Source organism: Capra hircus, chromosome 4, assembly GCF_001704415.2.
Source record: "Capra hircus breed San Clemente chromosome 4, ASM170441v1, whole genome shotgun sequence".
Taxonomy (NCBI): Eukaryota; Metazoa; Chordata; class Mammalia; order Artiodactyla; family Bovidae; genus Capra; species Capra hircus.
The window spans coordinates 37,658,053-37,685,875 of record NC_030811.1 but is presented as its reverse complement, the minus strand read 5'-3'; the positions used below and the strand labels follow the sequence as shown (position 1 = coordinate 37,685,875).

General features: G+C 41.9%; 1 protein-coding gene across 1 annotated transcript in view; it reads left to right on the top strand.

Annotated features, from left to right (window-relative positions):
• AMPH (amphiphysin) overlaps nt 1–27,610 on the top strand; it is a 213,542-nt gene extending 185,932 nt beyond the window's left edge. The window contains exons 17-21 of the mRNA XM_018046989.1: nt 721–846; nt 15,656–15,865; nt 18,657–18,902; nt 22,172–22,273; nt 26,393–27,610. Coding sequence (XP_017902478.1) covers nt 721–846; nt 15,656–15,865; nt 18,657–18,902; nt 22,172–22,273; nt 26,393–26,500 — 792 coding nt within the window. The 3' untranslated portion in view covers nt 26,501–27,610. The remainder of the gene's footprint in view (nt 1–720; nt 847–15,655; nt 15,866–18,656; nt 18,903–22,171; nt 22,274–26,392) is intronic.

Here is a 27,823-nt window from a genome sequence, read left to right as displayed (position 1 = left end):
ATTGATATCAAAGAGAATACTGCTCAGTATTTCCTTAAAGGATTAGTTTATCATGTGAAAATGACTGATGACTAAGGATTTTGTTGAAAGGAGAAGTGAAATATAGGGACTGAACAGCAATGTACAAGGGCAAGGTATCTATAATTGTGGTGGCTCCTTGCCAGGTGGCTGAGTCTGTTCCTCCTAGCCGGGCAGTGGCACAGTCATTCCATAGTGATCATTCATATGCATTAATGCATTTTGAATCATTGGGATGACCCCTCAGTTTTTGGCTGCAGTGCCCATCAACAGAGCGGGCAGTTCCCGGAACTGTGTTCTCCTTGAATTCTTCCTTACTCCTTCCAATTTCCAAAGGAGGGAGTGCCTAGGATCTCTCTGTCTCTGCTCCATAGTGCAGAGTACTGTATCAATGTCCCAAGAAGCGAATACTCAGAATGTTGAAAGCAAGTACAACGAGTCACCAAAATGGTAAGTCTTTGCCCAACTTCAAAGGATATCACAGTGATGGTATTGTGAAACTTAGTATGTTTATTCCTAGACTATTTCAGTTCTGTAAAGAACCATCATGCCTAATCTGGATTTTTTTTTCCCAGCACACATTTAATGAAGCTAATTACCTATTGGGTGCTGAAGAAAATCGTTAATTGTCCAGTATTCCATAACGTTATCTGTTCACATGTTGAATCTTTTTCTTCTAACCCATGAAACAAACCATCAAAGGCTGAATCTGAACAGGCTCCACCCACAGAGCCGAAAGCCGAGGAGCCCACTGCTGCTGTTCCACCTGCCACTGGGCTGGACCTTGGACTGGACACCCGGGCTGAGGAGCCAGAGGAGGGGGCAGCGGTGAGCGCTACCTCCCTCCCACCCTCCGCCCACCTCCCCACCACTGCTGTGCTCATCTCGTCCCATTTCTCCCTTCTCATTCCTGTTTCACTTGGGCCACATCACTTCCACATCTGTCACAGCTTCCCAAGTTCAAATGGCCTTTATTCTTTTGACAGTGAAAGTTCATTCTCTTATTTTTTTTTTTTAAAAGGAAGATATCCAGAGACCTGATCTAACACTGTCATGTTGCCACAGGCTTGGTTCTCAATCAAGGGTACCTTGAATCTTTCTGCTACTCTCCCATTCATGGTAAATAGATGGTAATAACTCACAAATAACCAGACTTGTTAGTGCTTGCCCCACCTGTGATGGCTAATGGTGGACCTTCCATTAGGGACCAACCTGCAGATGATAAGCAGAAGGGTAATCACTTTGTTGTTTATGTCTCCATATTGATTTCTTACAGTATTAGTCTTGTGGGTTGGTTTAGGCCCCATGAGGGACTGAAATCCCACATTAAAAATCATTGAATCTACAAGGATTCCTATGTGTACAACTGGTTGCTCAAAATCAAGTCTGGTGCTGGCTGTCATAATGAGGGAGCTTAAGGATCTGTGTTCTGCAGAGGTGGAGACTCATCTGTCTGCCTGGAAACCTCTCACCTTGCTCGCTGCAGCTGTGTACCACACCACATCCTAAAGTGGAATGGGGTCTATATGCACCATACTGAATTGAATCATTTAACACACTTGGAAGTGTAGAACAATACCAAAGAAAATATAATCCAAAATACCCATGGAGAGTAAAAAGAGTTTATTTATGAAATTCAGTTAAAGCATCTCCCAAGAATTTAATCAGAGTATTGCTGCTGCTGCTAAGTCGGTTCAGTTGTGTCCGACTCTGTGTGACCCCATAGACGGCAGCCCACCAGGCTCCTCTGTCTCTGGGATTCTCCAGGCAAGAATACTGGAGTGGGCTGCCATTTCCTTCTCCATTTAATCGGAGTACCATTTAGTAAATACTACAGCCTTCACGTAATCTGTACGGAGAGGAGAACCAAAATCCCACTTTCCAAAATAACATTGCCTAGATGAGATAACTAGAGGAATGAAAGTTATATTTTTGCTGTTGGTGCCTTCTGTTATTTTGCCATGAAAAGGCAGGTCATCTGTCTAATTTATCATTTATTAATAGAGTAGAAAAATAAATAATAGGGCAAGATAGTGATGCAAATATAAATTAAGAATGACTCAAGAAAAATGGTCATATTTTCCATGTAGAGCTACAGAGTTAGGCCAAATCCTGAGAACAAGAAATGTTCTCTTTCTGCTAGCCTGAGTCCCTCCTAGGAGGGCTGCTTGCACAGACAGTAGACTGGGAAGTGCTAAGACACCATGCTCCACTGGAGAGTTTTCTCAACTCGCATCCCCAGATTCACAGGTGATCTTAGTAACTCAGTGCAGATTGAACTTTTTCATTTGGTGTCAGATTGTGATCTCTGCACCTAATTAGCGTGATTTAAGTAACAAAGGAAGGCTTCCCAGGTGACTCAGTGGTAAGGAATCAGCCTGCTAATGCAGGAGCCTCAAGAGACACGGGTTTAATCCCTGGGTCAGGAAGATCCCCTGGAGTAGGAAATGGCAAACCATTCCAGTATTCTTACCCAGAAAATCCCATGGACAAAGCAGCCTGGCAGGCTACAGTCCATGGGGTTGCAAAGAGTCAAACACGACCAAGGAACTGAGTGGTGGTGGTTTAGTTGCTGAGTCGTGTCCAACTCTTGCGACCCCAAGGACTGTTGTGACCCCATGGACTCTTGCGACCCCATGGATTTTTGTTTCCTCAAATTCTAAGTTTATTGGTTGTCCAGTGAACAATCTGAGTAGGTATCAATTATCAAGTACCTACTTTATTATACATACTACATTTATAAAGATTTATAGAAGATTGGTGATCTTTGAAATCAAGGGTAGTGTTAAAAATACTTAACAAGTTGCATGGTACAAGCATCAACCATGACTAAACCTGGTTTCGTTCATGTTGACTGAAGAGATACTTGAAAGAATTCTTCATTCTGAAAATACTTGTCTCCTAAACTTCATTTGAACTTTAAAGAACAGAAATTTAGATTCCTTGTGAAGTAGACTTCAAGCAGTTGATTTCTCCACCCTTAAAATGAACTGAAACATAATAGTAAGAGAGGGCAGCTCACAGCATTGAGTTTGCCTAATGCTTTTCAAAAGTGGATCCTTTTCATGTGTTGAGAATGAACATACTTGGATGAAGTCAGTTCTTCCCCAAGTTCTCCCTTCTACTTAAGCAAATAACATCAGACAGAATGTATTTTTGTTCCCTAACATAGGTTTATAGCGTCTTTCTCTTGGTGATAATCGAGATAACATTAGGGTTATTTTTTCTAAAGAAAGGTCTCTTCAGTTGCTAGAAATGTGATATTTAGTTGTAAAGACACAAAAATCCACACTGTGTCCCAAGCGCTCATTAAGCAGACTGGCTGTGGCTGTCATCAGTCAGGATGGGGTTGACGTGACCTTTTGAGGTCATCATTTTTGCTACCAAAATGTCACCACATGGTTATTATTTCTAGTCTTGACAGAATGCATTTCGTATGAGGTGAAATTTGTGGTGGGTGTATTAAAAAAGAAACAAATGTAATTTTGAAAACAGGAAATGTGAGCAGTGGTTCACAAAGCAACCCTGGGCTCTCAAGAGAGGTTTATTACATTTTTGTTTGTTGTTTTATTCCCTGAATAGCTAATATTGCCTTTAGTTTTTCCCTACGGCACCAAAAGCACCAAATTTTACCGCTGTCTCTGCAGGATGCATTTTAAAAACCAACACTTGCTACCTCTTCTCTAGATGTTTCCATGTCATATAAGTACTGAAAATTTTCTTTAGGAAAGATAATTAATATTTGTTTAGATATATATTAGAGAAATAGGTTAAAAAATAAAGATGATTTTTTTTGCCTATATTTATTTCATTTTCTTCCAGAGAACCCCTCTTTCTCTAAATTTCTGTCTGATCCTATAGTTTGCTCAAACGATATGAAGTGGACTAATGTCTTTTTTCCCTGTTAGTTTTAAAGAAATAATGCAGTGTAATTGAGTTTAGGGTTTAGCATCGTTTCCAAAACAAATAAATGGGAAAAAAATCAAGATAGATATTTTTTAAATATTTAGAATAATTTTAGAATCCTGGAAGGTGAAACACTGGCTACTTTTGATTTTGTTGTATTTTGTTTCTTTAAATATTTCACCAAACTTAAGTTGACTTGTCAAGGCCAATTTAAACCAACAAATATAGATGGATAGATAGGTAGATATAGATAGATATACCATGAACTTCATCTTGCCAGGGAATAGTTCTGGCTGTGTGTATAGAAGGCATATGCTAGTTTCCCCGCTTCGTTCAGCTGGTAGACATACTTGAGCCTCTCTAGATGTGAAGCTCTGCTATGGTGCTGGGGGATACGGTTTTGCAGGTAGTAGCTGTGGCTCCAGCCATCCTAGTTCACACGGAGTAGTGAGAGAGGAGGCTGACATTGCACAGCACTCAAGGCATCCTACTGCGATGAGCATATGGGTGAGAAACAGCACTGAGTTTTCTCCTTGTGCTGGGTGAACTTGGGAGCTCAGACTTGCACTGTGTCTCTACCTGTGAGCTTGGATCTGTCAGGGAGACACTGAGGACCAGAGGAAGCCAGATGAGGCTGATTTCTTGTCTGCTCTTCATTATCATGGGATTATGTTCAGATGCAAAGTACTCACTCTGAAGTATGCCTTACATATATAATTATATATATTTCCCTGGTGGCTCAGATGGTAAAGAATCTGCCTGTAATGCAGGAGATCAGGGTTCTGTCCCTGAGTTGGGAAGATCCCCTGGAGAAGGGAATGGCAACCCACTCTACTCTTCTTGGCTGGGGAATCCCATAGGCAGAGGAGCCTGGTGGGCTATGGTCCATGGGGTCGTGAACAGTCAGACCCGACTAACACACACACACACACACACACACCAGAATTGTGTGTGTGTATGCATGCCTTGGAGACAGATTTACCTCTTTACTTTTCTTAGAAAAACAAAATCACAGGAATAGTTATTTTCTCTGAGTTTGACTGCACTCCTATTAGCAGCTAACTACATTCTCAGTATCCCTCAGGCTAAACAAATAGCTGTTTCTTTTGTGTCCCAGGCACCCAGCAAAGATCTGGGTATATAATGCATGTCCAGTAAGTTCTGAGTCATTGATTTGTTGATTGATTGACACTATAGTCTGCTTACCTGAATGAGACTACAGCCCAAGCTATTAAAATACAGATACTACAGGGTCATTTTCTTTCTGTTTCTATTCAGATAATTGAATTTTTGTATCTAGGAAAAGAAAACTGTTTATTGTGATCAAAAGCAGGACCACCTATCTTGTTATGCTGCCCAGGAGCCTTGTGACATCTGAGCCTCAGTTGCCACAAATGGAAAATGGGGTTAGTGTTAACTGCCTTCACAGTTTCCTACAAGGGCTTGGAAATAATCCACGTTCCTAGTTTAACATCTGGTACATAGAGGTCCCTCAAATGATGAGAGTTGGATAATATTATTGTCATCATCTTCATGATAAGTAGTCCCCCCAAGAGAAGCATAAGTCAGTGAGACCTTTCCTCTGGGAAGGGGAAGGCCAGAGATGCGGAGGTGACAGCCCCCTTTCAGTGTGCTGCACGATGATGTCAAGGGGCTCAGTCTTGTATAGGTCCCCATCCAGGCCAGGTTCCTCCCAGATCCTGGAGAAGCTGCATCCCATCAAAATTCCTTGCCCTTTCTAAGAAGACTTTGTCTCTTCTAGGGACCTTCCTATTGGGTCCACTGATAGGAAGTGTTCCGAACTTCACTGCCAGGAACATATGGGCTTTCAGAGGCATGCAGCCTCCTTCAGGAGCAGTGGAGAGAACACAAAGGCAGGTGAGTTCCAGAGACTGACACAAAGTTGATTCCAGTGGTCGGGCCAAGAACTTTCTTTCTCTCTACCATTGTACCAGGTCATGGGGAAGAGACAAAGTTAGCCAGGACTAGAATGAAGGTAACAAGATGATAGAAAACTCCCCATGCCTCACACCTCACAGAGTGGATTGACTTGGGGTTGTCAGTTTCCATCTCTGAAAATGGGGTGCTGGTTGTTTTCATATGTGGCTGATTTATTAAGTATTCATTAGCCACCTACCAGCTGGCATACACAGACTGTCTTCCCTGCTTCCTGGCGTCTCATGTTCCAAAGCCCTTTCTTACGAGACCCATGTGAGGATTGTGTAATGTTGTTATTTTGATCAGAGTATTATGATTACATGTGAACATGGATATGAGGGTTCAGATTATTCTTCCATCTTTGAGGAGCCCTTTGTCTACAGTTGGTGCCTAGTGATTTTTTAGGTGTTACTTTTGGCATGTACTCACTGTGTTCTATTGAGGTGCAATTTATGTAACATAAAATTAATCAATTTGAAGTGAGCCTAACATAAATTAATCGATTTTTTATTGAGGTACAATTCACATAACAGTCGATTTAAAGATAAAACTTCAATGGCTTTCATACATTTCTAATGTTGTATAACCACCTCATCTGTCTAGTTCTGAAACCTGTTCATCATTCCAAATTAAAACCTTGTGCACATAGTCCCCTCTGCCCCACCCCAACCCCGGAAACTGCCCGTCTGCTTTCTGTCTTTATGGATTTTTCTACTCTGGATATTTCATGTCCATAAAATCATACAATATATGACCTCTTGGTTCTGGCTTAGTGTATACTTTTATTCATAATATTGAGTCTCAAGCAACCCCAATATTGCCTTACTCTGTGTGGCCTGCAGTAAAAAGCAGTTTATGACTAAAGACACCAAGAGAATTAAGGTATAGTCAACAGGACCATATCAAATACTAATAATTGACATGCCTTCTCTCACAGCAATCCCAAGAAAGATGATATTTAGGAATCGTTATCCCATTTTGCAGACTAAGGAGACTGAGACACAGAGAGTTCAAGTGGTTTAAATGAAGATTATGTACCCAGAAAGCGATGACATGAAGTGTGAATCCTGACATTTTAATTCATAGATATTCCTCTTTTAACTACTGCAGAGGCTATGTTTTTCAAAAAAAGCAGGTTTTAAAAGTATGTTTACAGACCAGTCTAAAGCCAACAGGATTACAATTGGGCTGAAATCTCTCCATGCTCACACCAGGACTTTCTCCAACTCACACTTAGACTTGGTACATATTCTTGGTGTGAAGCTGAAGGATCAAAAAGGAACAGAAATGCTCATACAGCCCCAACCTTGAGCTTCTCTGAGGCAATGAGTATCCTGATCCTCCACTTTGGCTGCAAAGCAAGGATCTAAGGTGATATATTGGAAAGATCACTGAATAAGAGTCTGGAGAAATGGCTCTGTGGCTAACTGTTGAGGTGGCCTTGGGGAAATCATTTTCGCTTTCTGTCCCAAGTTTCTTCATCTCTCCTCTACAAGTTGTGCTTGATACGCAATATGTTCTCTTGCTGCTCTCAAAAATCTACAACTTACTCCATTAAACAGTGAAGAATTTCCAAAACCCCTCATGGTAACGAGTATCCTTCATTCGTGTCTTATAGCTTCTATTTGCTAAGCAAATGGGGTGACAGATTGCATGGACTTTATTTTACTTACTCGAGTCAAGGCTGTCATATCCAAAGGTAGAGAGTTGGGTCTTCTAAGGGTGACTATCAACTCCTTATCCTTCCTCAAGATCCAGTCCCCTGACTACCATCTAGATGGGTCCCAGGCTACCCAGGGAGGTGCCCATGGTTCTGGCAGGGCCAGGGTTGGGAGTTTTAAACATGGTGATATATAGGTGATTGGCAGATCTCCATTTTTTGGTCTCGACTCTGGGTGTGCCTGGTAGCCCTGCCTCAGCTTTCTGCCAACCTGAGCCTGGACCTACTCACAAGAAGGCAATTTGAGCAGTGGCAGCAAATGCTCAAAGACACCATAGCCAGGCAGAGTGAAATGTTTATTGTGTAGTAAAGGCATTTTCCTTAAATAAGCTCTTTGCAGCTCCCACTGAGGCTGTGTTTTGTGGCTACTTCTGAAACTAATACTTGATCACATCAAAACCTCTGAGAGTGTGCAACACACAATATTTACCTTGCTTGTAAAGATAAATCCACTTTTCCTATCCATTTCTCCCAAAGAAGAGATTGCAAATAATCTCTAATTAAAACTTTGTTTTAATATGTACTATTATTGGATAGTCTACTATGACCTTAAAGGCCAAATTAACCCCAAATTCATTAACTTTGGTATTTCATCAGGAGATTGTAATTTATAAAGAAAGTATGGAGCTAAATCGGACAGATGTTGCCATGGCAACACCTCTGCCAGCAGATGAGTTGCACTGGGACCAGGCTGCTGAAGGTTTATGATGGGACTGCAGGCCATACTAGGAGAGTAGATTGAAAAGGATGATTAAGATGAAGGTCGGGGAAGGGGGCAAACCATGAAATTCCTTTATTAGAAAGGAAACGTGAAAGTGTTAATCACTCAGTCATGTCTGACTCTTTGCTATGTCATGGACTGACACCCTCCAGGCTCCTCTATCATGGATTTCTCCAGGCAAGAATACTCGAGTGTATTGCCATTCCCTTCTCCAGGGAATCTTCCCAAACCAGGATTGAACCCAGGTCTCTTGCATTGCAGGCAGATTCTTTACCATCTGAGCCAACAGGGCAGCCCAGAAAGAAAATGCAGAGAGTAGCAAACGAAGTTAGTAATACCAGGTACTACAAAGCAAGGGAACACCAGTGGTGGTGAGGTGTTCCCTGGGAGAGCTCATGCCACAGTTGTACTGAAGGGAAATTGTCACCTGCCATTTTGTTTTTTGGGTTACTTTTTAGTATTTATTTGACTGAGCCAAGTCTTAGTTGCAGCATGCAAACTCTTTAAGTTGTAGTATGTGGGACCTAGTTTCCTGACCAGGGATTGATCCTGGGCTCCCTGCACTGGAGCACAGAGTCTTAACTACTGGACCATCAGGAAAGTCACTGCTGTTTTCTAAGTGTAGTTTATGTGAAAAGGGGGTACTCTCCACCAGGCTCTGTGTTAGGACAGGGATTTTCTCTTCTCCAGTCGCCTCTTAAGCTTTTCTTTAAGATGGATCCTGAAGGAAATCCTGTATTTTCATAACACGCTTGTATTTTCAGACAAGTCAAGAGCTCAGGTTGGATCCAGAAGAAGTCAAGGGCAGCCTGCAGCCAGGATCCACACTGTGGGATCCATCTCCCTTTTTTACTTCGCAGAGGGACTCAGGGGTCACTCCAGCTCTAGTGTTTATCAGTGGGAGAGTCAGAACTAAAACTTGAGTCTCTAGCTCCATCTCCAGGGCTACTCACCGTCCATCATATTTCCTCACTTGTCAAATGAGAACACAGGGCGTGTAGGGGGCTTGCTGTACCTGCTCATATCCCCATCTGTGAATGTGCAATGCACAGTATTTACTTTTGTTTGTGAAGATAATCCGCCTTTCCTAGATGAGCCCTCTGATCCTTCCAGCTTTGGAATCATATCAATGTTTAACTTGTGAACATAGCCAAGTGCCCCGTTTCTGTGTGTTTTCAGTTATAATTCTGCAGTGCACTGGAAAAAACCAGGATGATCTTCTTTTCCACTTTCTCATTCTGTCCATATATTTCTAAACAATAGAATTTTCAGGAATATTGGCAAAAATAATGATGAGACATTCTACCTAACCAACCTCTTCTCAATAGCTTTTTACCATATGATTTGTATCAGATATGAGGGGTTTCATGACATGGTTGCTTAGGTACCCGGATCATGTCTGCAAATAGATTTTGAAGCTATGAATCTCATCTTTTTGTTCATTTTACTTATTTTTTAATGGAGTATAATGGCTTTACAATGTTATATTAGTTTCTGCTGTACATTGAAATGTTGTACAGCAGAAATGTACTCCCCATCCCCCTGCCTTGGACCTCTCTGCCACCCCACACCCCCAGATCTCATCTTAAAGACAGCATTCCTAGAGTGTAAGTGAATGCACTGGCTGTAAGAACACACTCAAATTCTTCAGCAAACATTGCTTGTTTGCAGTTGACAGTAGGAAGTCATGGGTCTGTAGAGGCGCCAGGTCTTGGCATCACAGTGAAACTCTAATTTGAGAGGTGCATTGTCTACTTGAGTGCTGGTTGGTGTGAAGAAACACAAAATTTAGAATCAGATTGTCCCAATCCTAGTTTACTGACTTCTTGAGTTACTTCAGCTCTTAAGTATGAGTTGATTTGTGTAGAAAGTGGGACTATATCTAATAGGGCTGTTGGACGAATAATATATGATAGATGTAAAACACCTGGGATGGTGCCTGGAAAACTAGAGTCACAGTAAATGTCAGTTTCCCCCACAGGCTGCAGAATGTGCATATGCTGAAACTGTCAGAGGCTCTGCCAAGAGCAAATGTCAGGAAGATGGCCACTCTCTGATTTTAGTGTAATCAAATAAAAAGTATATATATTCCTTACATTCTTTACTTATCATTAAGAAATATATTTCAGGCATTGTTCAGAGCAAATATTGACAAGAAAACAGTGAATAAATAATAAATTACACAAAGCCCACAGATTACAAATTCCTCTGCAGCTGATCAGGGCTCTTACTTGTCTCTATTCTCATCCTTGTTGATCTGCTTCTAAGAAGGGCACCAGCCGCCAGAGGGCCTGGCTAGTTTCTGTCACCCCTGGTGCTCCCCTGCTTTGTAGGATACGGGTACCATTGTTACACTGCATTCATGTCACTCTGCTTCTAGAAAATCTCACTAAGGCCAGTAGGTATTTGAAAAGACTGTCACGAATACCAATACATATAGCTTTCCACCAAGAGGATTGTTGACGCAAACGATAAAAAGGCAGTAAGATCTGTACAGTATGGTAAACTGAGAAATGCTAACCTCAGAGAAGGTCCCATGTGGGTCTCTGTGACTTCTGTGATTAACGTGCAAATTGTTTATACGGTGCTTGTCCTGCACAGACCTTGTGGATACAGTAAACAACCCGCAGACAGGGAGAACTAATTTTAACCTGTTTTTGCATTGGATGTTTTCCCCCAAAAATCGATTAGGCCAACCAAGATAGTGTACCAAGGTAGTATAATTTTGGCAGCAGATAAGGTACTAGTGTTTCTCTTAAAATGTAAAGGGAAAAAAATTTGATAATGTTGAATATCAAAGGCTTGAAATACTTTCAGTAGTTTCAGCCCTCTGGTCTCCCTTAAAAACAACAGCAGCAACAATAAAAAAAGCACTTAAAAAATATCCAGTAGCAGTCATTAGTCATTGTGGTTGCAGGTATAACATCTGTGATAGCAAGCAGAGTCTAGAAAAAACTAAATTTAGAGTCTAAAACTATATTAGCTAACAAATTGGAATGCATAAAAATAATCATAAAAGAGGGATAACTTTCCCTGAAAACCTTTTTAATCTGTTCTTGATTTATCTGGAGCAAACACTGAATCTGAGCAAATGGATTCTATTTCCACTGTATCTTTATGTTATCTATTATTGCTGCCAGTAAATAGGCACTGGAAATATTTTGGTAAGAGCAGAAACTATGGGGCAGATTCCAGACATAAGGTGAGGATCAGAGCATCCTTGATTTTCGGAGCAGTGTCGGACAGAGGCAGAAAGATGCAAGGGAATACAGGTAGAGGCAGTGCTCTCTTTTTGTAATGTTCCTGCACGTATGCATGCTCAGTCACTTCAGTTGTGTCAGGCTCTTTTCAACCCTATGGACTGTAGCCCGCCAGGCTTCTCTGTCCATGGAATTCTCCAGGCAAGAATACTAGAGTGGGTTGCTGTGCCCTCCTCCCGGCAATCTTCCTGACCCAGGGATCAAACCCAAGTCTCCTGCGTCTCCTGCATTACTGGCAGATTCTTTACCGCTGAGTCACCAGTGCTGTGCTGTGCTTAGTCGCTCAGTCATGTTTGACTCTTTGCAGCCCCATGGACTGTATCCTGCCAGGCTCCTCTGTCCATGGGGATTCTCCAGGCAAGAACAGGAGCGGGTTGCCATGCCCTCTTCCAGGGAATCTTCCCAACCCAGAGATCGAGCCCAGGTCTCCCACATTGCAGGAAGATTCTTTACCATTAGAGCCACCAGGGAAACCCTGTAATGTTCTTAAGGTTTCTAAAATCAAAATATTAATTTCAGCTAGGGAAATAGAAATTCATTTCTAATGGACTCAGAGAAGGCTGGAAGAGGGATCACTTCTTCCCTTTTTAAAGTAGGTCACTCAGAGTGTCTAACTTTTCCTCTGTATAGTCAAGAGCTTCCCTGGTAGCGCTAGTGGTAAAGAACCTGCCTGCTAATGCAGGAGACTTAAGAGACATTGGTTTGATTCCTGGGTTGTGAAGATCTCCTGGAGGAGGGCATGGAGGAGGGGTTCTACCATGGGCAGAGGAGCCCGGTGGGCTGAAGTTCATGGGGTCACAAAGAGTCAGAGTTGACAGGTGACAGCACATGCATGCTCTGCAGCCAAAGTGCCATTTCCTTGGCACCTTGTCTTCATTATCTTTGTTACTTTTAGTATTTAGGTGATTTTTATTTTCTATCATTCTTATCAACGGTTTTCTATATGCTCTTTTTTGTGACAGGGGCCAGGTAAATTGGTGACATATTTGAGCTTTGCTCTTTGAGGTCAGAGGATCAGAGCAGGCAAACAGAGCCCTTGGTCTCCACCTGCTGGTGGCCGGCGTCACTGCAGCCACCCTCTCAGGCCTAAATCAGATCCAGTCGATGAGGATGCTTGTTAAAATTATTAGCAAAGGAAAGGTATATCCTGCGCTAGTAAGATCCGATACAACCAAACTGATAGTTACATACAGCTGTAGAGATAAATCAGGAACTCATTATTAAAATCTTATTTGTGTAGAGTTAAAAGATTACTTTTGGCCACACCAGTCCATACTTCACAGAAATCTATTCTCTTCAGGAGATATATCGATTCAGTTGAGAGTAAAATCCAGTTACTAACAGTATGTGTTTGGAACATGTGTGTAAGGAAGGTTTTATGTGTAATCACTTGGGGGAGCAGCCTGTCATGTAACCTAACGTCTGTTTTCTGATCTGCAATAGAACGTCTGTGTGTGTGTATGCTGGTAGTCACCACTCAGCTTGCCCATGCTGTCTGCGTGATACAGAGGCTGTCTGGCCCAAAACTGTTGAAACCAGGGGGGTGATCACTCCATAGGTGTGACTTTTTTTCAGACAGATGGAAAGTATATATAACTTTGAATGAAGACAACACAACTTGCTTTCTACATTTGAACTCCTAAGTCCATTGTATACACAGTGTGTTTATGTATAGTTTATGTGTAGTTTCTTAGGATCCTGGAGAGAGCTTGTTGCTTTCTCCAACAGCAAAGCTAAGAGCCCTTGTTTATCACTCTTCTTGAAATTAAGATGGCCTCCTAAGTTATATTCTGAGCATTACTCTTTTAACAGTGGCAACAATAACATATATAAAAGATCTATGTTTATGTAAAACAAGAGATACAATTCTTTTAAATTTTTAAGTTAACCTTTTATTACGGGAGCTTTCAGTCATTCTCCTAAATATAAATCCCCCTGTACCTCATATCCCACTTAAGTAATTATCAGTGCTTATAATGAACCTTAAATAAGTATCATGTAAAAGGGTTGTTTTTCTGAACTCATGTACTTAATGACAGAGTAGGGAAAAAAAACTACATTCTATGTCATGGCCTGTGTTTTAAATCATTGCATACTTTGTGGAGATAATAGGATATCAGATTCTGATAATCGGAAATTCTCCTCCTGCTGCAGCTAAGTCACTTCAGTCGTGTCCGACTCTGTGCGACCCCATAGACGGCAGCCCACCAGGCTCCCCCGTCCCTGGGATTCTCCAGGCAAGAACAATGGAGTGGGTTGCCATTTCCTTCTCTAATGCATGAAAGTGGAAAGTGAAATCGCTCAGTCATGTCCGACCCTCAGCAACTCCATGGACTGCAGCCTTCCAGGCTCCTCCGTCCATGGGATTTTCTCCTAAGAGAAGGAAATAGCTTCTAAGAATATGAGTGATACTTGTCCATATAACAATACTACACTGCTAGCATTATTTTTCATTTCTAAAGTAAAATGTTGTAGAAAATATATCAGCAACAGGTTAATTTTATATTAGTTATTTTTCTTTTTTTACTGGTGTGGTTGGTTCACGATAGTGTTAGTTTCAGGTGTAGAGCAAAGTGATTCAGTTATATATATATATATATATTCTCTTTCAGATTCTTTTCCCTTCTAGATTATTACAAGATATTGAGTATAGTTCTGTGCTATACAGTAGGTCCTTGTTGGCTGTCTATTTTCTATTTAGTAGGCTGTATATTTGGAGAGGAGAATGGCATCCCACTCCAGTATTCTTGCCTGGAGAATCCCATGGACCCAGGAGCCTGGTGGGGTTACAGTCCATGGAGTCGCAAAGAGTCGGACACAACTGAGTGACTAACACACACACGCACACACACACACACGGTGTATATTGCAATGGGTTATTTTTGTAATTAAAGGTACTTCTGAGTCAGAAGGAGGTTTTTTAAATGCCCCGCTATGACCATAGGTGTGTGGCTCAGGATCTCCGTCTCCCATTTCTGAGGCCCGTTCAGCAGGCACTGTTGTTGCCCTTTTCAGTATTCTGGAAATACTGGAATATTCTGTCTATTGCCCTGTTCAGTATTCTGGGTTCAACAGTTAAAGTATCTGCATCATGAAAGCTTTCCTAACTTAATAGGACAAACTGGGTAGAGTTTATTCAATAAGGGAAAAGAATGATTAATGCTAATCACATCAGCTAGCAAGATCAGTTTTTGAAAGATGCTTCCTGAGTGTATTATATACAATCAATCTACAGTGCTCCTTTTTCTCAGTCTTTCTGATTTGAATCTCTCAAATCAAGTCTGCAAACTGATATGAGAGTCTTGTAAAGACTTGGACTCCATAGCCAATCTGTTCAAAACTAAAATTTCTGATTGTACTTTATTTCATTATTCCAAGTTTTACATACTACCTAAAGCTCTTCTGACTACATTCCAACCTTAGAAACAAGATTCTCATTTTTTTCTATTTTGTGTTTCCTAGTAAAGGAACCTAAATCTGATTTAATTTGAATTATCATATATATTTGATGACAAAAATGATTCTCCCTTCATTCTCAAGAGGTCTCTTGAGAAACTTGCTAATTTTTTTATTTAAATGAATGTAATTTGGCTTACGGGACCTTCTCCATGCAGATTTGAAAGTTTATATTTTTAAATGTAGTTTATAAAATTCTGACTGTGTGTGATAAGGGTGCTTGTCAGTGGCCTTCTTCTGTGGTCCAGGTAGTACTGGGCTTGGGCCCCTTCCATTTTTGTCACTCAGATATCCTTTGCTATATTGCTGTCATCATCTTTCAGCCAACAAGGATTAGAAAGAGCTTGTGGAGGGGACTTTGCACACCTTAAAAGCCGTGTTTCAAAAGTGGCACGGTTCGCTCCCATTCACATTCCATTTGCTACACCCACCTTCAAGGAAAGCTGAGGAATGTAGCATCACTGGGGGCCCAGGAGGCAGAGGAGTCAGAACTTGGAGCAGATGGCAGACTCTGCTGTACCTGAATACTGGGCTTTGGGACATGACAAAGAAAGCCTGAAGTCTGATGACCTCAGAAGAGGAGGGAGACATGACAGGGCTGAGTCTGACTCTTACTGAGGCCTGTTTGGTTTACAGATCATCCCTGGACCGGAGGCTGATGTGACGGCTGGGACCTTGGTGCCGGCAGCCGAGGGGGTCCCGGTGGAGGAAGCAGAGACAGAGAAGGCGGCTCTTCCCGCTGGAGCAGGAGCAAGTTTAGAGGAGGCCAAGACTGACACCGAAGCCACAGAGGCCATGGATGGTGACAGATCTCAACTGGAAGAAGCAGAAGCAGCGGCCACTCAGGTATATGTCCTAGTAAACGGAGTTTCAGGGAGATGGTGGCCACTGGAACCTCTGCTGGCTGATGGTGATACCTCTTTTGGAGGTGGAGTAATGGATGGTATGTAGCCATTCTGTGGCTCCCACTCCACCAAAACGACATATTTGATTCTCAGAAAAAGTGATCTCCGCATTCTCCTGTATCAGCATTGTGAAGCTCCACATGGCTCCCCTTGCTCTGGTGGACTGGGCTTAAGCACAGATAGGGGCAAGGAAAACCATGGTATTAAGTGATGGAGAAAAAGAATGAAGCACAGATGAGGAAAAGGATGTGAATGGAGGGAGGGAGGAGGAAGAGAATTTGATAGAACAATAGGCTTGTTGGGTGCATTAGGTGAGATAATAATAGCCAGAGTCCTCAGCTGGGTGTCAAGCACATGGTGGGAAGCCAGTATTAGTAGTTAAGTCATATTACTATTATTATTCTCTATTATTCAGTTCAGTTCAGTCGCTCAGGTGTGTTTGACGCTTTGCAACCCCATGGACCGCATCACGCCAGGCCTCCCTGTTCATCACCAGCTCCCAGAGCTTGGACATCAAACTCATGTCCATTGAGTCGGTGATTGCATCCAACCATCTCATTCTCTGTCATCCCCTTCTCCTCCTGCCTTAAATCTTTCCCAGCATCAGGGTCTTTTCAAATGAGTCAGCTCTTCACGTCAGGTGGCCAGAGTATTGGAGTTTCAGCTTCAGCATCAGTCTTTCCAGTGAACATTCAGGACTGATTTTCTTTAGGATGGACTGGTTTGATCTCCTTGCAGTCCAAGGGACTCTCAAGAATCTTCTCTAACACCACAGTTCAAAAGCATCAATTCTTTGGTACTCAGCTTTCTTTATAGTCCAACTGTCACATCCATACATGACCACTGGAAAAACCATAGCTTTAACTAGATGGATCTTTGTTGGCAAAGTAATGTCTCTGCTCTTTAATATGCTGTCTAGGTTGGTCATAACTTTCCTTCCAAGGAGTAAGTGTCTTTTAATTTCATGGCTGCAGTCACCATCTGCAGTGATTTTGGAGCCCAGAAAAATAAAGTCACTGTTTCCACTGTTTCCCCACGTATTTGCCATGAAGTGATGGGACCGGATGCCATGATCTTCGTTTTCTGAATGTTGAGCTTTAACCCAACTTTTTCACTCTCCTCTTTCACTTTTATCAAGAGGCTCTTTAGTTGTTCTTCACTTTCTGCCATAAGGGTGGTGTCATCTGCATATCTGAGGTTATTGATATTTCTCCTGGCAATCTTGATTCCAGCTTGTGCTTCCTCCAGCCCAGCATTTCTCATGATATACTCTGCATATAAGTTAAATAAGCAGGGTGGCAATATACAGCCTTGACATACTCCTTTTCCTATTTGGAACCCATCTGTTGTTCCGTGTCAAGTAACTGTTGCTTCCTGACCTGCATACAGGTTTCTCAAGAGGGAGGTCAGGTGGTCTGGTATTCCCATCTCTTTCAGAATTTTCCACAGTTTATTGTGATCCTCACAGTCAAAGGTTTTGGCATATTAGAGTGCCTTAAACTCTCCATTAGGCTCCTTTTACCAAAAGCCCATCCCTACGTTGGGTAATGGGTCATTAATATGACATGAAGTTGGAGTTACCCCAGAAACACAAAGGCAACAAATACAGATACTCCTAATGTGAGGCCTCAAATGCAGAGGCCACAGCAAGGATGGCTCTTCTAAACCCCATGTTCTTGCTCCTCTGAATTCTAAGTAGAAATATTGAAGAGTTGGTTTAATGTGAGGGTTTGCTTTTTCCTGATTATTTCACTTATAGTAAATTTCCAGAAATCTTTCCGGAGTTCCTTAATGCTTGAACCTACATGATCCTGTTCAAACAGCTGGCAGTGGTACTACTTAGGGAAATAACTCAAAAGTATATTCTATATTTTTCCATAGATTGTCTTGTCACAGTGCCTGGCATATTTCTGTATGTATGACGATATGCTTATTGAGAGAATGTATTATTTTCCCCAAATTGAAGAATGGAGGTGCCTATTTATGTTCACTGATATCTGAGGATATATAGAACTTGATCTCCAGGCTTCCAATATGCTAGTGAAATTCCCTTCCCTGCTCATCTTTGTTAAAGAATAAAACAGGTCTTGATCCTTTGATTCTGCTTTTCCCCCAGACAGCACAGTACTTAGAGCAGTTGGTGGGAATTGTCATCGCTCAAGTTATCATTGCAGTGTGAGCTCTGATGATAACCAGCAAGCAAAGGACATCTCCAAACAGGGGCCAGATCTTTACTAACAATAGGGTGTCCGGGAGAAAAGCAATCAAAGGTGGTTAAATGTCAGTTTCAAGTGAGGGTTACTATTCAGTGGGACAAGAATGGACCACTGTGAAAAGGAGAGCATCTTTAGAGTCTAGCTACATTCCCTGTCAGGATTATACCCCTCCTCCCATCACGATTAACCTCTCTCCCGAAAATCTGCTAGTCCACTTCCCCACTTCCTGAGAAACCTGTCTTGCCTAACTGCCTGGTTGTTCAAGGATCCACAAATTGGTCCCACTAAAGGTTTCTGTCTCAGGAGACAGAAAAAGGAGGCCCTGTTGGGAGGAATGTTTTGCCAGGCGGAAGGATTTGAGACCAAGAAGTTGGGTGACGGGCAGACGTTTAGCTGGATGGGAGACGTGGGGAAAGTGGAACCACGTGGGTAGGATGGGCTAGAGGAAACTCCTGGAGAGTACAGAAGCCTTCTTTCCCAACCCTTGCCCACATCACCGTATTTTTCTCCCCCCAGGAGAAGGTCATCCCTTCTGTCGTCATACAGCCCGCCTCCAACAATGAAGGGGAGGGAGAACATGAAGGAACCATGGATGCAGAGTACAAGGAGGCGTTTGATGACACGGCTCTTCCAGGCCCCACCAGTGAGATGCCAGAGCTGGCCTCGGAGGAGCAGAAGGCGGCCAGAGCCTCCCAGCCTGCACCTTCCGCTCCCTCTGCAAGCGAGGCCTTCCAGGAAGTGCCTCCTGGCTTCCTCTACAAGGTTCTAACTTTTATTTTGCTCTTTTTTTTCTTCCTTTATTCAGTGTCAGGAAAATACAGTAGTAAAAATCTGTCACCTTTGATGGAGAACACAGTGTAATTAAATTTAGTCTTGTCTTACTTGAGGACTCTGTTTCAGTTTGATTTGCAGTTAACCACAGTTCATTGTTTTGGAGAAGGAACTGGCAACCCACTGCAGTATTCTTGCCTGGGACATCCCATGGACAGAGGAGCCTGCCAGGCTGCAGTCCAGAGGGTCGTAAAGAGTTGGACAGGACTGAAGCGACTTGGCACACAAAGTTCATTGTTTAGTTTCAAAGCTTGTAAATTTGGTGGTCTTATCTACACAAACGGATACGCTTCGGATGCCACATGCCACACTGACTATTAAATATGTTTTCTGTTCTCTATGATCTGCTTTACAGTTTTGCTTCAGTTAAAGCTGAGTCTCGTTTAAAAAGGAGAAACGTGTTTCCGGTCCCTTGACATTTCTTACTTTTTAATCTGGTGACCGTTTGTCTTTCCTTTGCTTTGAAGCCCTTTTGTGCAGACTTGGTTGTCTGGTTTTCATTCTTTTTGCCATATATATTTATTGTTTTTGTTACTGTATTGCTTTTGCCTTCATCCTCACATCACATTATAACATGGTAAGATTTCCATGCTGCTGGGCTGCAAGAAGCACAGTCATGTCTTCTATATTTTAACAACTGGTAATTAAAGAAAGTTCCGCCACAGGGTAAATGATATGCCCCTTGGTAGTGAGTGGGGTGATTGCTTCCACCCCAAGTGCCCCCTCGAGCTCCCCCTACAGCCCAGGGCTTGAAATCATCTGTGTGCTTATCTGCTCCTTGCTGGAGGGCAGGAAACACCTTGCTGCAGTTGCATGGCACAAAAAAAGGAGTCCATAAATATTTTAAAAGTGAATAAATATGTTAATTGGCTTCTATGATAAGGAAGGGAGAAGGCAATGGCACCCTACCTGCATGTGGCATGTTTCTGCTGTACCATTTATTAAACAGGCTATTCTTTATTTTATGTTCTTTGCTCTTTTGTTGTAAACTATTCAGATATGGGAGAAGGCAATGGCACCCAACTCCAGTACTCTTGCCTGGAAAATCTCACAGACGGAAGAGCCTGGTGGGTTTCAGTCCATGGGGTCACGAAGAGTCGGACATGACTGAGCGACTTCACTTTCCCTGTTCACTTTCATGCATTGGAAAAGGAAATGGCAACCCACTCCAGTGTTCTTGCCTGGAGAATCCCAGGGACAGTGGAGCCTGGTGGGCTGCCGTCTGTGGGGTCACACAGAGTCGGACATGACTGAAGCGACTTAGCAGCAGCAGCATGATAAGGAAACAAATGATGGAGGGAAAATTTTTCTCAGAGAGGCCATCAAATGACTATTTAGTCTTCATCAATGGAAGGGTCCTTACCAAAAAGCCCAGTTTAAATACCTTTTTAATAAAAGTGTTAGTCACTCAGTCATGTCCGACTCTTTGTTGCCCCATAGACTAGCCCACCAGGCTCCTCTGTTCATGGAATTCTCCAGGCAAGAATACTGGAATGGGTAGCCAATCCCTTCTCCAGGGGATTTTCCCTTCCTAAGGATCAAAAATGCATCTCCCACACTGTAGGCAGATTCTTTACTGTCTAAGGGAATCCCCATACTTAAGCCTAATACCTGGGCTTAAGCCAGGAGCTTAAAGGTAGATGATCCTAATAGATTATAGCTGGAATACTAATAAGCATATTTGACTTGGCATTTCCAAATCCAGCTCTTTGTCTTTTAAAAACTATTAAATATGTGTGTGTTTGTAGGGATGGAATTGAGTAGAATAGTCATTGTCTTTTTCTTCTATTTGCTCCTTAGAAAGTAGCTGCTACCTTGCCACCTCCATTGGGGACAGGTGGGCTTAATAGATTGATGAATTAATTAATATGGAGGAAAAAACTAGACATATGGCCACTAAGCCAGTGCTCCACTGTGTTCTGTTTTAAGAAAAGGGCATGAAGTCAAGGAGGCAGGGATGCCAAGCAAGGTCAGGTCTGGCTGGGACCCTCCCTGACTTTGCTCAGTAGCTGCACACTGTGAGCTGGGGAACAGCATTTACCCACTATCTGGACTTCAGTGTTTTCATCAGAAAAAAATGAATTTGGCAATAAGACAGTCATTTCCAGCTCTTCCATGTTATGCTTCTGTATACAAAATATACAATTTAAAAGCCAGTTGTTTAGTCTTGGCTCTGGGAAAGAGGTCAGGGACATAGGAGAAAACTAGCCTTGATTAAATAGTTATCCATTTCAGTACTCTTTCCTGCTTCTTAAAAATTCTCTGTAATCAAAATTTAAGGAAATCTCTTTAAAAAAGGGGGAAAAGAGTGGTGGACTAAGACAGATGTTTAAGCTGGTAGTGAAGTAGCCCTAGATGTCTAATCCATGGTGAATGACACGGTTGTGTTAGCATCATCAAAACTGCTAAGAGACTAGAACTCACCCCCACCACTAAAAAGAAATGATAATTATGTAACTTACTCAGGTGCCAGATACTGCTACGGTGGCCATCATGTTACCATATATAAATGTATTAAATTAACATGGTGTATACCTTAAATGATACGATGTTACATGTCAGATATACTTCTATTAAAAACCAGAAAAAGAGAGAAAGGAAACAGATTGTCATGGTTTAAAGGTAAGATAGGGAAGGAAGTTTATTTAAGAAATTGATCACAGGGTTTAATTAGATAGTACTTTCCATATAACATACAGGTGATGGTTTTCCCAATTATTGTTTTACAGAGGAACTTTTCACTAGGCATCTTTAGGTTAAAAAATAAACAAATAGTAACAAAGCATTGGTGATAATAAAATAGAGCTCTCTAACAAAAATGTGAGAAATTAAAATTTAATTAATACACTAAATTTTAGCTTAGGAAAAAGGCATTGCTTTACTAAGTATATAATACATTCAGATGGCCTCAGTGTCTGCCTGTTAGAGTCCCTGGAAAAAGAAAAGAAAGTGAAGTCACTGTCGTGTCCGACTCTTTGAGACTCCACGGACTATAGCCTGCCAGGCTCCTCTGTCCATGGGATTTTCCAGGCAAGAGTACTGCAGTGGGTTGCCATCTGGGGCTTGACTCATATCTTCATCTTTTTTTATCCAGTTTAGAGATGCTTCTAAGAGTGCCTGCTGATAATCTGGCTGAAAACTTTGGTTTTATATCTCTTTTTCTTTCTAAAATGAATCAGTTCTTTTACAATCTTTTGCAGGTGGAAACACTGCATGATTTCGAGGCAGCAAATTCTGATGAACTTACCTTACAAAGGGGTGATGTGGTGTTGGTGGTGCCCTCAGATTCAGAAGCTGACCAGGTAAAGGATAAGGGCAGAAAGTACCACGGGCTCTGCTGGTTTCTCCTGAGGGTCAGGTGGGCTCAGTGACTTCCTGAAGATGTTTCCACCTTCTGAGTTGCTCCATGAATGCTCAGTTGCTCAGCAGTGTCTGACTCTGTAGCCCCATGAACTGTAACCCGCCAGTCTCCTCTGTCCATACAATTCTCCAGGCAAGTGTTGGAGAGGGTTGCCATTCCCTCCTTCCGGGGATCTTCCTGACCCCAGGATCGAACATGGGTCTCCTTCATTGCAGGATTCTTTAACATCTGAGCCACCAGGGAAGCAGTGTACTTTGGCTTAAGTACTTGAACCTATTTATAATAGCTGCTTTATAGTTCTTACGATGAATTCCAAAAGCTGGGTCATCTCAAGACACATTTCTGTTGCTTTTTATCTTTGGTCATATTTTCCTGTAATTAAAAAAAAAATTTATACTGGACACAGTGGATGTTGCATTGTAGAGTCTCAGTTCTGTCTTCTACTTCTGAAAATTGTTTCTTTTTCTTTTAACAGGCATTTAAATGGGTAGATAAATACCTTGAATTCATGGAAGTTTGTTTTAATTTTTTTACTCTCAGGCTAAGTTCTTAGTCCTGAGATTTGTCTCTACCTCTTAGACATTCTCCTTTGGGATTTCAGTAGAAATCCTGAAGGATTATCAAGCCCACTAGCTTTGTGGGATCTGAATTTAAAATTCTGCCTCCTCTGCACTGCCAGTGCTGACATTTCTACTTAGCTGTGGTTGCCTTCCTGCCGTTCCTTTCCCTCAGGCTCCTAGAGAAGCCCTTATGCATTTACAGCTTGGGTTGCAGCTCAGGATTCCAGGAAAGAAGTTTTCTGTATATTTGAGGTTCCCTCTCTGTACTCTCCTCTTTCAAGATATTCTCCATAAAAGTACGGCTCCTCTGGCAGCCGTGAACTCTATCCTCTGAATGCCCTGCATCACAGACTGAGGTTAACCCTCAGGAAAGACCTTGTTAACAGCTCTAACCCAGTGTGGTTTCAGGGGTTAAATATTCCCCAGTTTCTGCGCTGGTGGCTCAGAAATGGTAAAGAATCTGCCTGCAATGTAGGAGACCCAAGTGCTATCCCTGGGTCAGCAAGATTGCCTGGAGAAGGGCATGGCAACCCACTCCAGTATTCTTGCCTGGACAATTCCATGGACAGAGGAGCCAGGTGGGCTGCAGTCCACGGGGTTCCAAAGAATCAGACATGGCTGAGCAACTAACATGTTCACTTTCAATGTCTGCCTGCTTGTGTTCATTTTCAATGCCTTCACACACTTGATGTATATACGTACTAAGTCACTTGACTCATGTCCAACTCTCTGCAAACCTATGGACTGTACCCCACCAGGCTCCTCTGTCCATAGAATTCTCCAGGCAAGAATACTGGAGTGGGTTACCATGCCCTCCTCCAGGGTACCTTCTCAACCCAGGGATCAAACCCAGGCCTCCTGTATTACAGCCAGATTCTTTACCATGTGAGCCTCCAGGGAAGCCCTCTAATATATAAACATATTTTGTAGCAGTCATTTTTATATAAAAAGTTTCATTTATGTATGCACATGTATCTACAACTATCAATATAGTTGTGTTCTATGCAATAGTGTTTGTTGGATACCAGCTATTTTGCCACAACCAAAACTGGAAATCTTCAGTCTACCATATATTTTAAACATTTAAAATTTACTTTTCCATATTTTTTTCAGCTAAAGATTGATATTAACTATGATGCTTCACTTCATAAGTTGCATTTCAAAATCTATGAGTTGGAATATATCTTGATTATGGGTTTATGCCAGCCCTTTATGTTTGCCTTTATTGAAACTATTTTAAAACCCATGACTCCACTTAGCGTCACCGGATTTTTCACTCACTGTAAATAAAGTCAAATGTAGACACTTGAGGGGAAAATATGACCTTTTGTATGTTTACCAGAGGTTTAGAAAATATTTAGTTATCATCTTTTACTCTAAGTATAACTTTGTCCTTCACATATATAACATCATAATTTTATAGAGGACACTTTTCCTCATCAGCTAGGTTATTATCAGTTATTTTATCAAATCATTTTTTCTCTGTTACTTTTTTTTTCTGTCGTCAAAAATTGGCCTGTCTAAATGCTTATATTTCTTGTCTGTATAGCAGCATCAATTTATGGTCTTAGATTATATCAAAGGAAATGTATTCAGCTCCTTTATTTAATTTTATGAGACCTCGTTTTATCTGATGTACTTGAACTATACTGGGGATTGGTTCCGATGAAATCTGGCTATCCTTCATTTTAAGTGGGGTCTTTTCCCTGTATTGGTTAACATAATAAAGACAGTCATTTGCCACTGGTTTCACATCCTAAGATCTGTATGTTTGAAATGGTTCCTTCAGCTCAGCTTTCCCCAAGTAGACTCTGCTTGTCTCCGGAAGGCCGAGGGCAGATGTCAGCCTCCGTTTCTGTTTCACGTTTCATCTACCATACCCTGTGGCCATGCACAGACGGGTTCTTTAAACTGTCTGTGGCTAACTGTCTTCATTTTTGTGAGGGCACACCTATACGATGACAAATGTTTATAAGGAATAATTTACAAAGACTATGACTATTTCCAGCACAGATGTCATGACATCAAACTGCTCTGTCGTTTATATAAACTCGAGAAACAACAGTGGCAGCAAACACAGTAGTGATACCAGGCAACAGATATCAAGCTGTTAGTGTCTGATTAAGTCTTGTATATGGTGGTTTATTTCAGGTACATGTGTGAGTGGGTAGACAGAGTTCTTTCTTACAAGCAAGTGGTTGAGGCTAAAGTAGAAGACCTATACTATTAACATTTGTTGTTGTTCAGTCTCTCAGTCGTGTCCAGCTCTTTGCAACCCCGTGGACTGCAAACACGCCAGGCTTCCCTGTCCTTCACCATCTCGCACAGCTTGCTCAAACTCATGTCCATTGAGTCAGTGATGCCATCCAGCCATCTTGTCCTCTGCCGTCCCTTTCTCTTCCTGCCTTCAGTCTTTCCCAGCATCAGAGTCTTTTCCAGTGAATTGGCTGTTTGCTTATTGGTGGCCAAAGTATTGGAGCATCACTTCAGCATCAGTCCCTCCAATAAATATTCCGGATCGATTGCCTTTAGGATTGATTGGCTTGATCTTCTTGCAGTTCTAGGGACTCTCGAGTCTTCTCCAACACCACAGTTCAAAAGCATCAATTCTTCAGTGCTCAACCTTCTTTTATGGTCCAACTCTCGCATCCATACATGACTACTGGAAAAACCGTAACTTTTACTACATGGATCTTTGTTGGCAAAGTATTGTCTCTGCTTTTTAATATGCTGTTTAGGTCTGTCATAGCTTTTCTTCCAAGAAGCAAACGTCTTTTAATTTCATGACTGCAGTCACCATCTGCAACATTAACCTTCAATTAACTATATATATAAAATAAATAATTTCAAATTTTATTCTATTTTTCTTAAACTGACAACTTACTAGGGACAAACTTTATCCCTGAGCTCAGCACACAAGTTTACAGGTACTGTGATATCCTTGTACAGGACCACAATACTCGATAAACCCATTATTTTATTAATCATTGGCAATGTACATTTTTCCAGTACAAGAATTCCCCTACCTATAAACAAGTTCCATTCGAAGAGCACATTATTAAATCCAAGTTGTTTGTAAGTCCAACAAAGTTAACCTAGGTGCCCGACTAACATAATTGGCTGTACAGTACTGTAGTGTAATAAATTCATAATACTTTTCACACAAATAATACATAAAAAACAAAATATAAAGAAAATATTTAAAATCTTACAGCATGATACCTTGAAAAGTACCGTAAGTACAGTACATCAGCTAGCATAGTGGTCCTGGCTTCGAGTGAACCAGCATAAAGAGTTACGGACTACAGGAGAGAGAGGAGGTGGGAGATGGTAGACCTGAAGGATCGTCAGCAATAGGAGACAGAGGGCAAGCTGCAGTTTTACTCATGCCTGACGTTGATGGAACACATGTTCTCATCTTTAAAAGTTTGCAAACTGAAGGTTCATATGTAAGGGGATTCCTATAGGTGGACTCTAAAAGCCCTGTCTTTGTCTTGCAGGATGCAGGCTGGCTGGTAGGAGTGAAGGAATCGGACTGGCTTCAGTTCAGAGACCTCGCCACCTACAAAGGCCTCTTTCCAGAGAACTTCACCCGGCGCCTGGATTAGGGCCAAATATATTGTAGAAAGAGCCTGATTACTGGGTTTTTAAACCTTTGTGGAAACCTGAAGAGTTCACTTTTGCTATGACACTCTTAATGATTGACAGACCGATACCAGACAAAGCTTGGAAGGCTGTCTCAGTGGAGCATGTGTGCAAACAAATGTCAGAGAAAGCAAAAAGTAAATTAAGGGAAAAGTCCTCACTGGTTCCCATGTTCTTGCTACCAGGTTTGTTTGTGCTTTGTCCAAGCTGTGGAGACTCGTGTACTCGACCCCCTCCCACCAATTCTAAAATAGCTTCCTCCAGATCAGAACCTTAATTTCTCTGCACCAAGTATGTGGTATTGAGTGGCTGCCCTGCTGAAGACATGATGAATTACCCTGTAACGTGAAATTATCGTATTCCCCTACGCAGGTGTGAGCACGTGCTCTCCCTTTCACGTTTACTGTGTTTAAAACGAAACTGCTGCAAAAGTTGTCACTGTTCTTTTCCAACACACCTCCTTCTCTGTAGATATATATGGACACACAGTCACAGGAGCTAGTTCCCATCACTCCTGATCTATGTGTATGCACACGGCTACATATACATAGTTGCACTCTCTCCTCTCCATCGTAGCTCTTAGTCTCTTAAGCGCCATTGATTCATGCACTGCTCTTATTCTCTCTGGCATTACAGTTGCAGTTTTGCCTCTGGGCAAAAATCAGCCATCCCATTGCCAAAGGAGTCGACAGTATCTGTGTTGGGAATGTGCATTTTTCAGGATGCAATGACTCATAGCCTGTCAGAGGTGCCTCCCCTTTGGAGAAAGCAGTCTGACGCTCTGAATGGCCACTGTGGCTGGAGATAGGTGAGTTGGGATGAGCAGCTCGATTGTCTTAATTTCTGCCTTTTTGAGATTGGCCAGCTGATGGGGCATTGAAATCAACCCCCAAAGAACACTATTTCCAAAAGCTCCTAATTTCCACCTCTATTTATGCAACTCATCTTCACCGATCGTCCGAAAATAAGATATAGGTGATGTATACTGTATCCACAAGTCATCTGTAATGATTCTGTTTTCAGTGCTGTGTCATTCCAAATAAACCTTGGGCAATCTCCAGCAATGACCTTAATTCCTTCCGGTGAGTCATTTGTTTTGGAAAGCTTGTTTCATTTGGATGCATGACTTACAACAGTCGATACTGAGTTGTTATTTGTGCAGAAATGTGCTCCTTCCTCTGGGTTGTGCTTTGCAGCCCGTCTCCCTTCCGCTCACTCCTTCATCCCAGTCATTGCTGGCCACTTGGAGGTCCTTGCTGCCCGGCAATCACTGCAGCACAAATAAC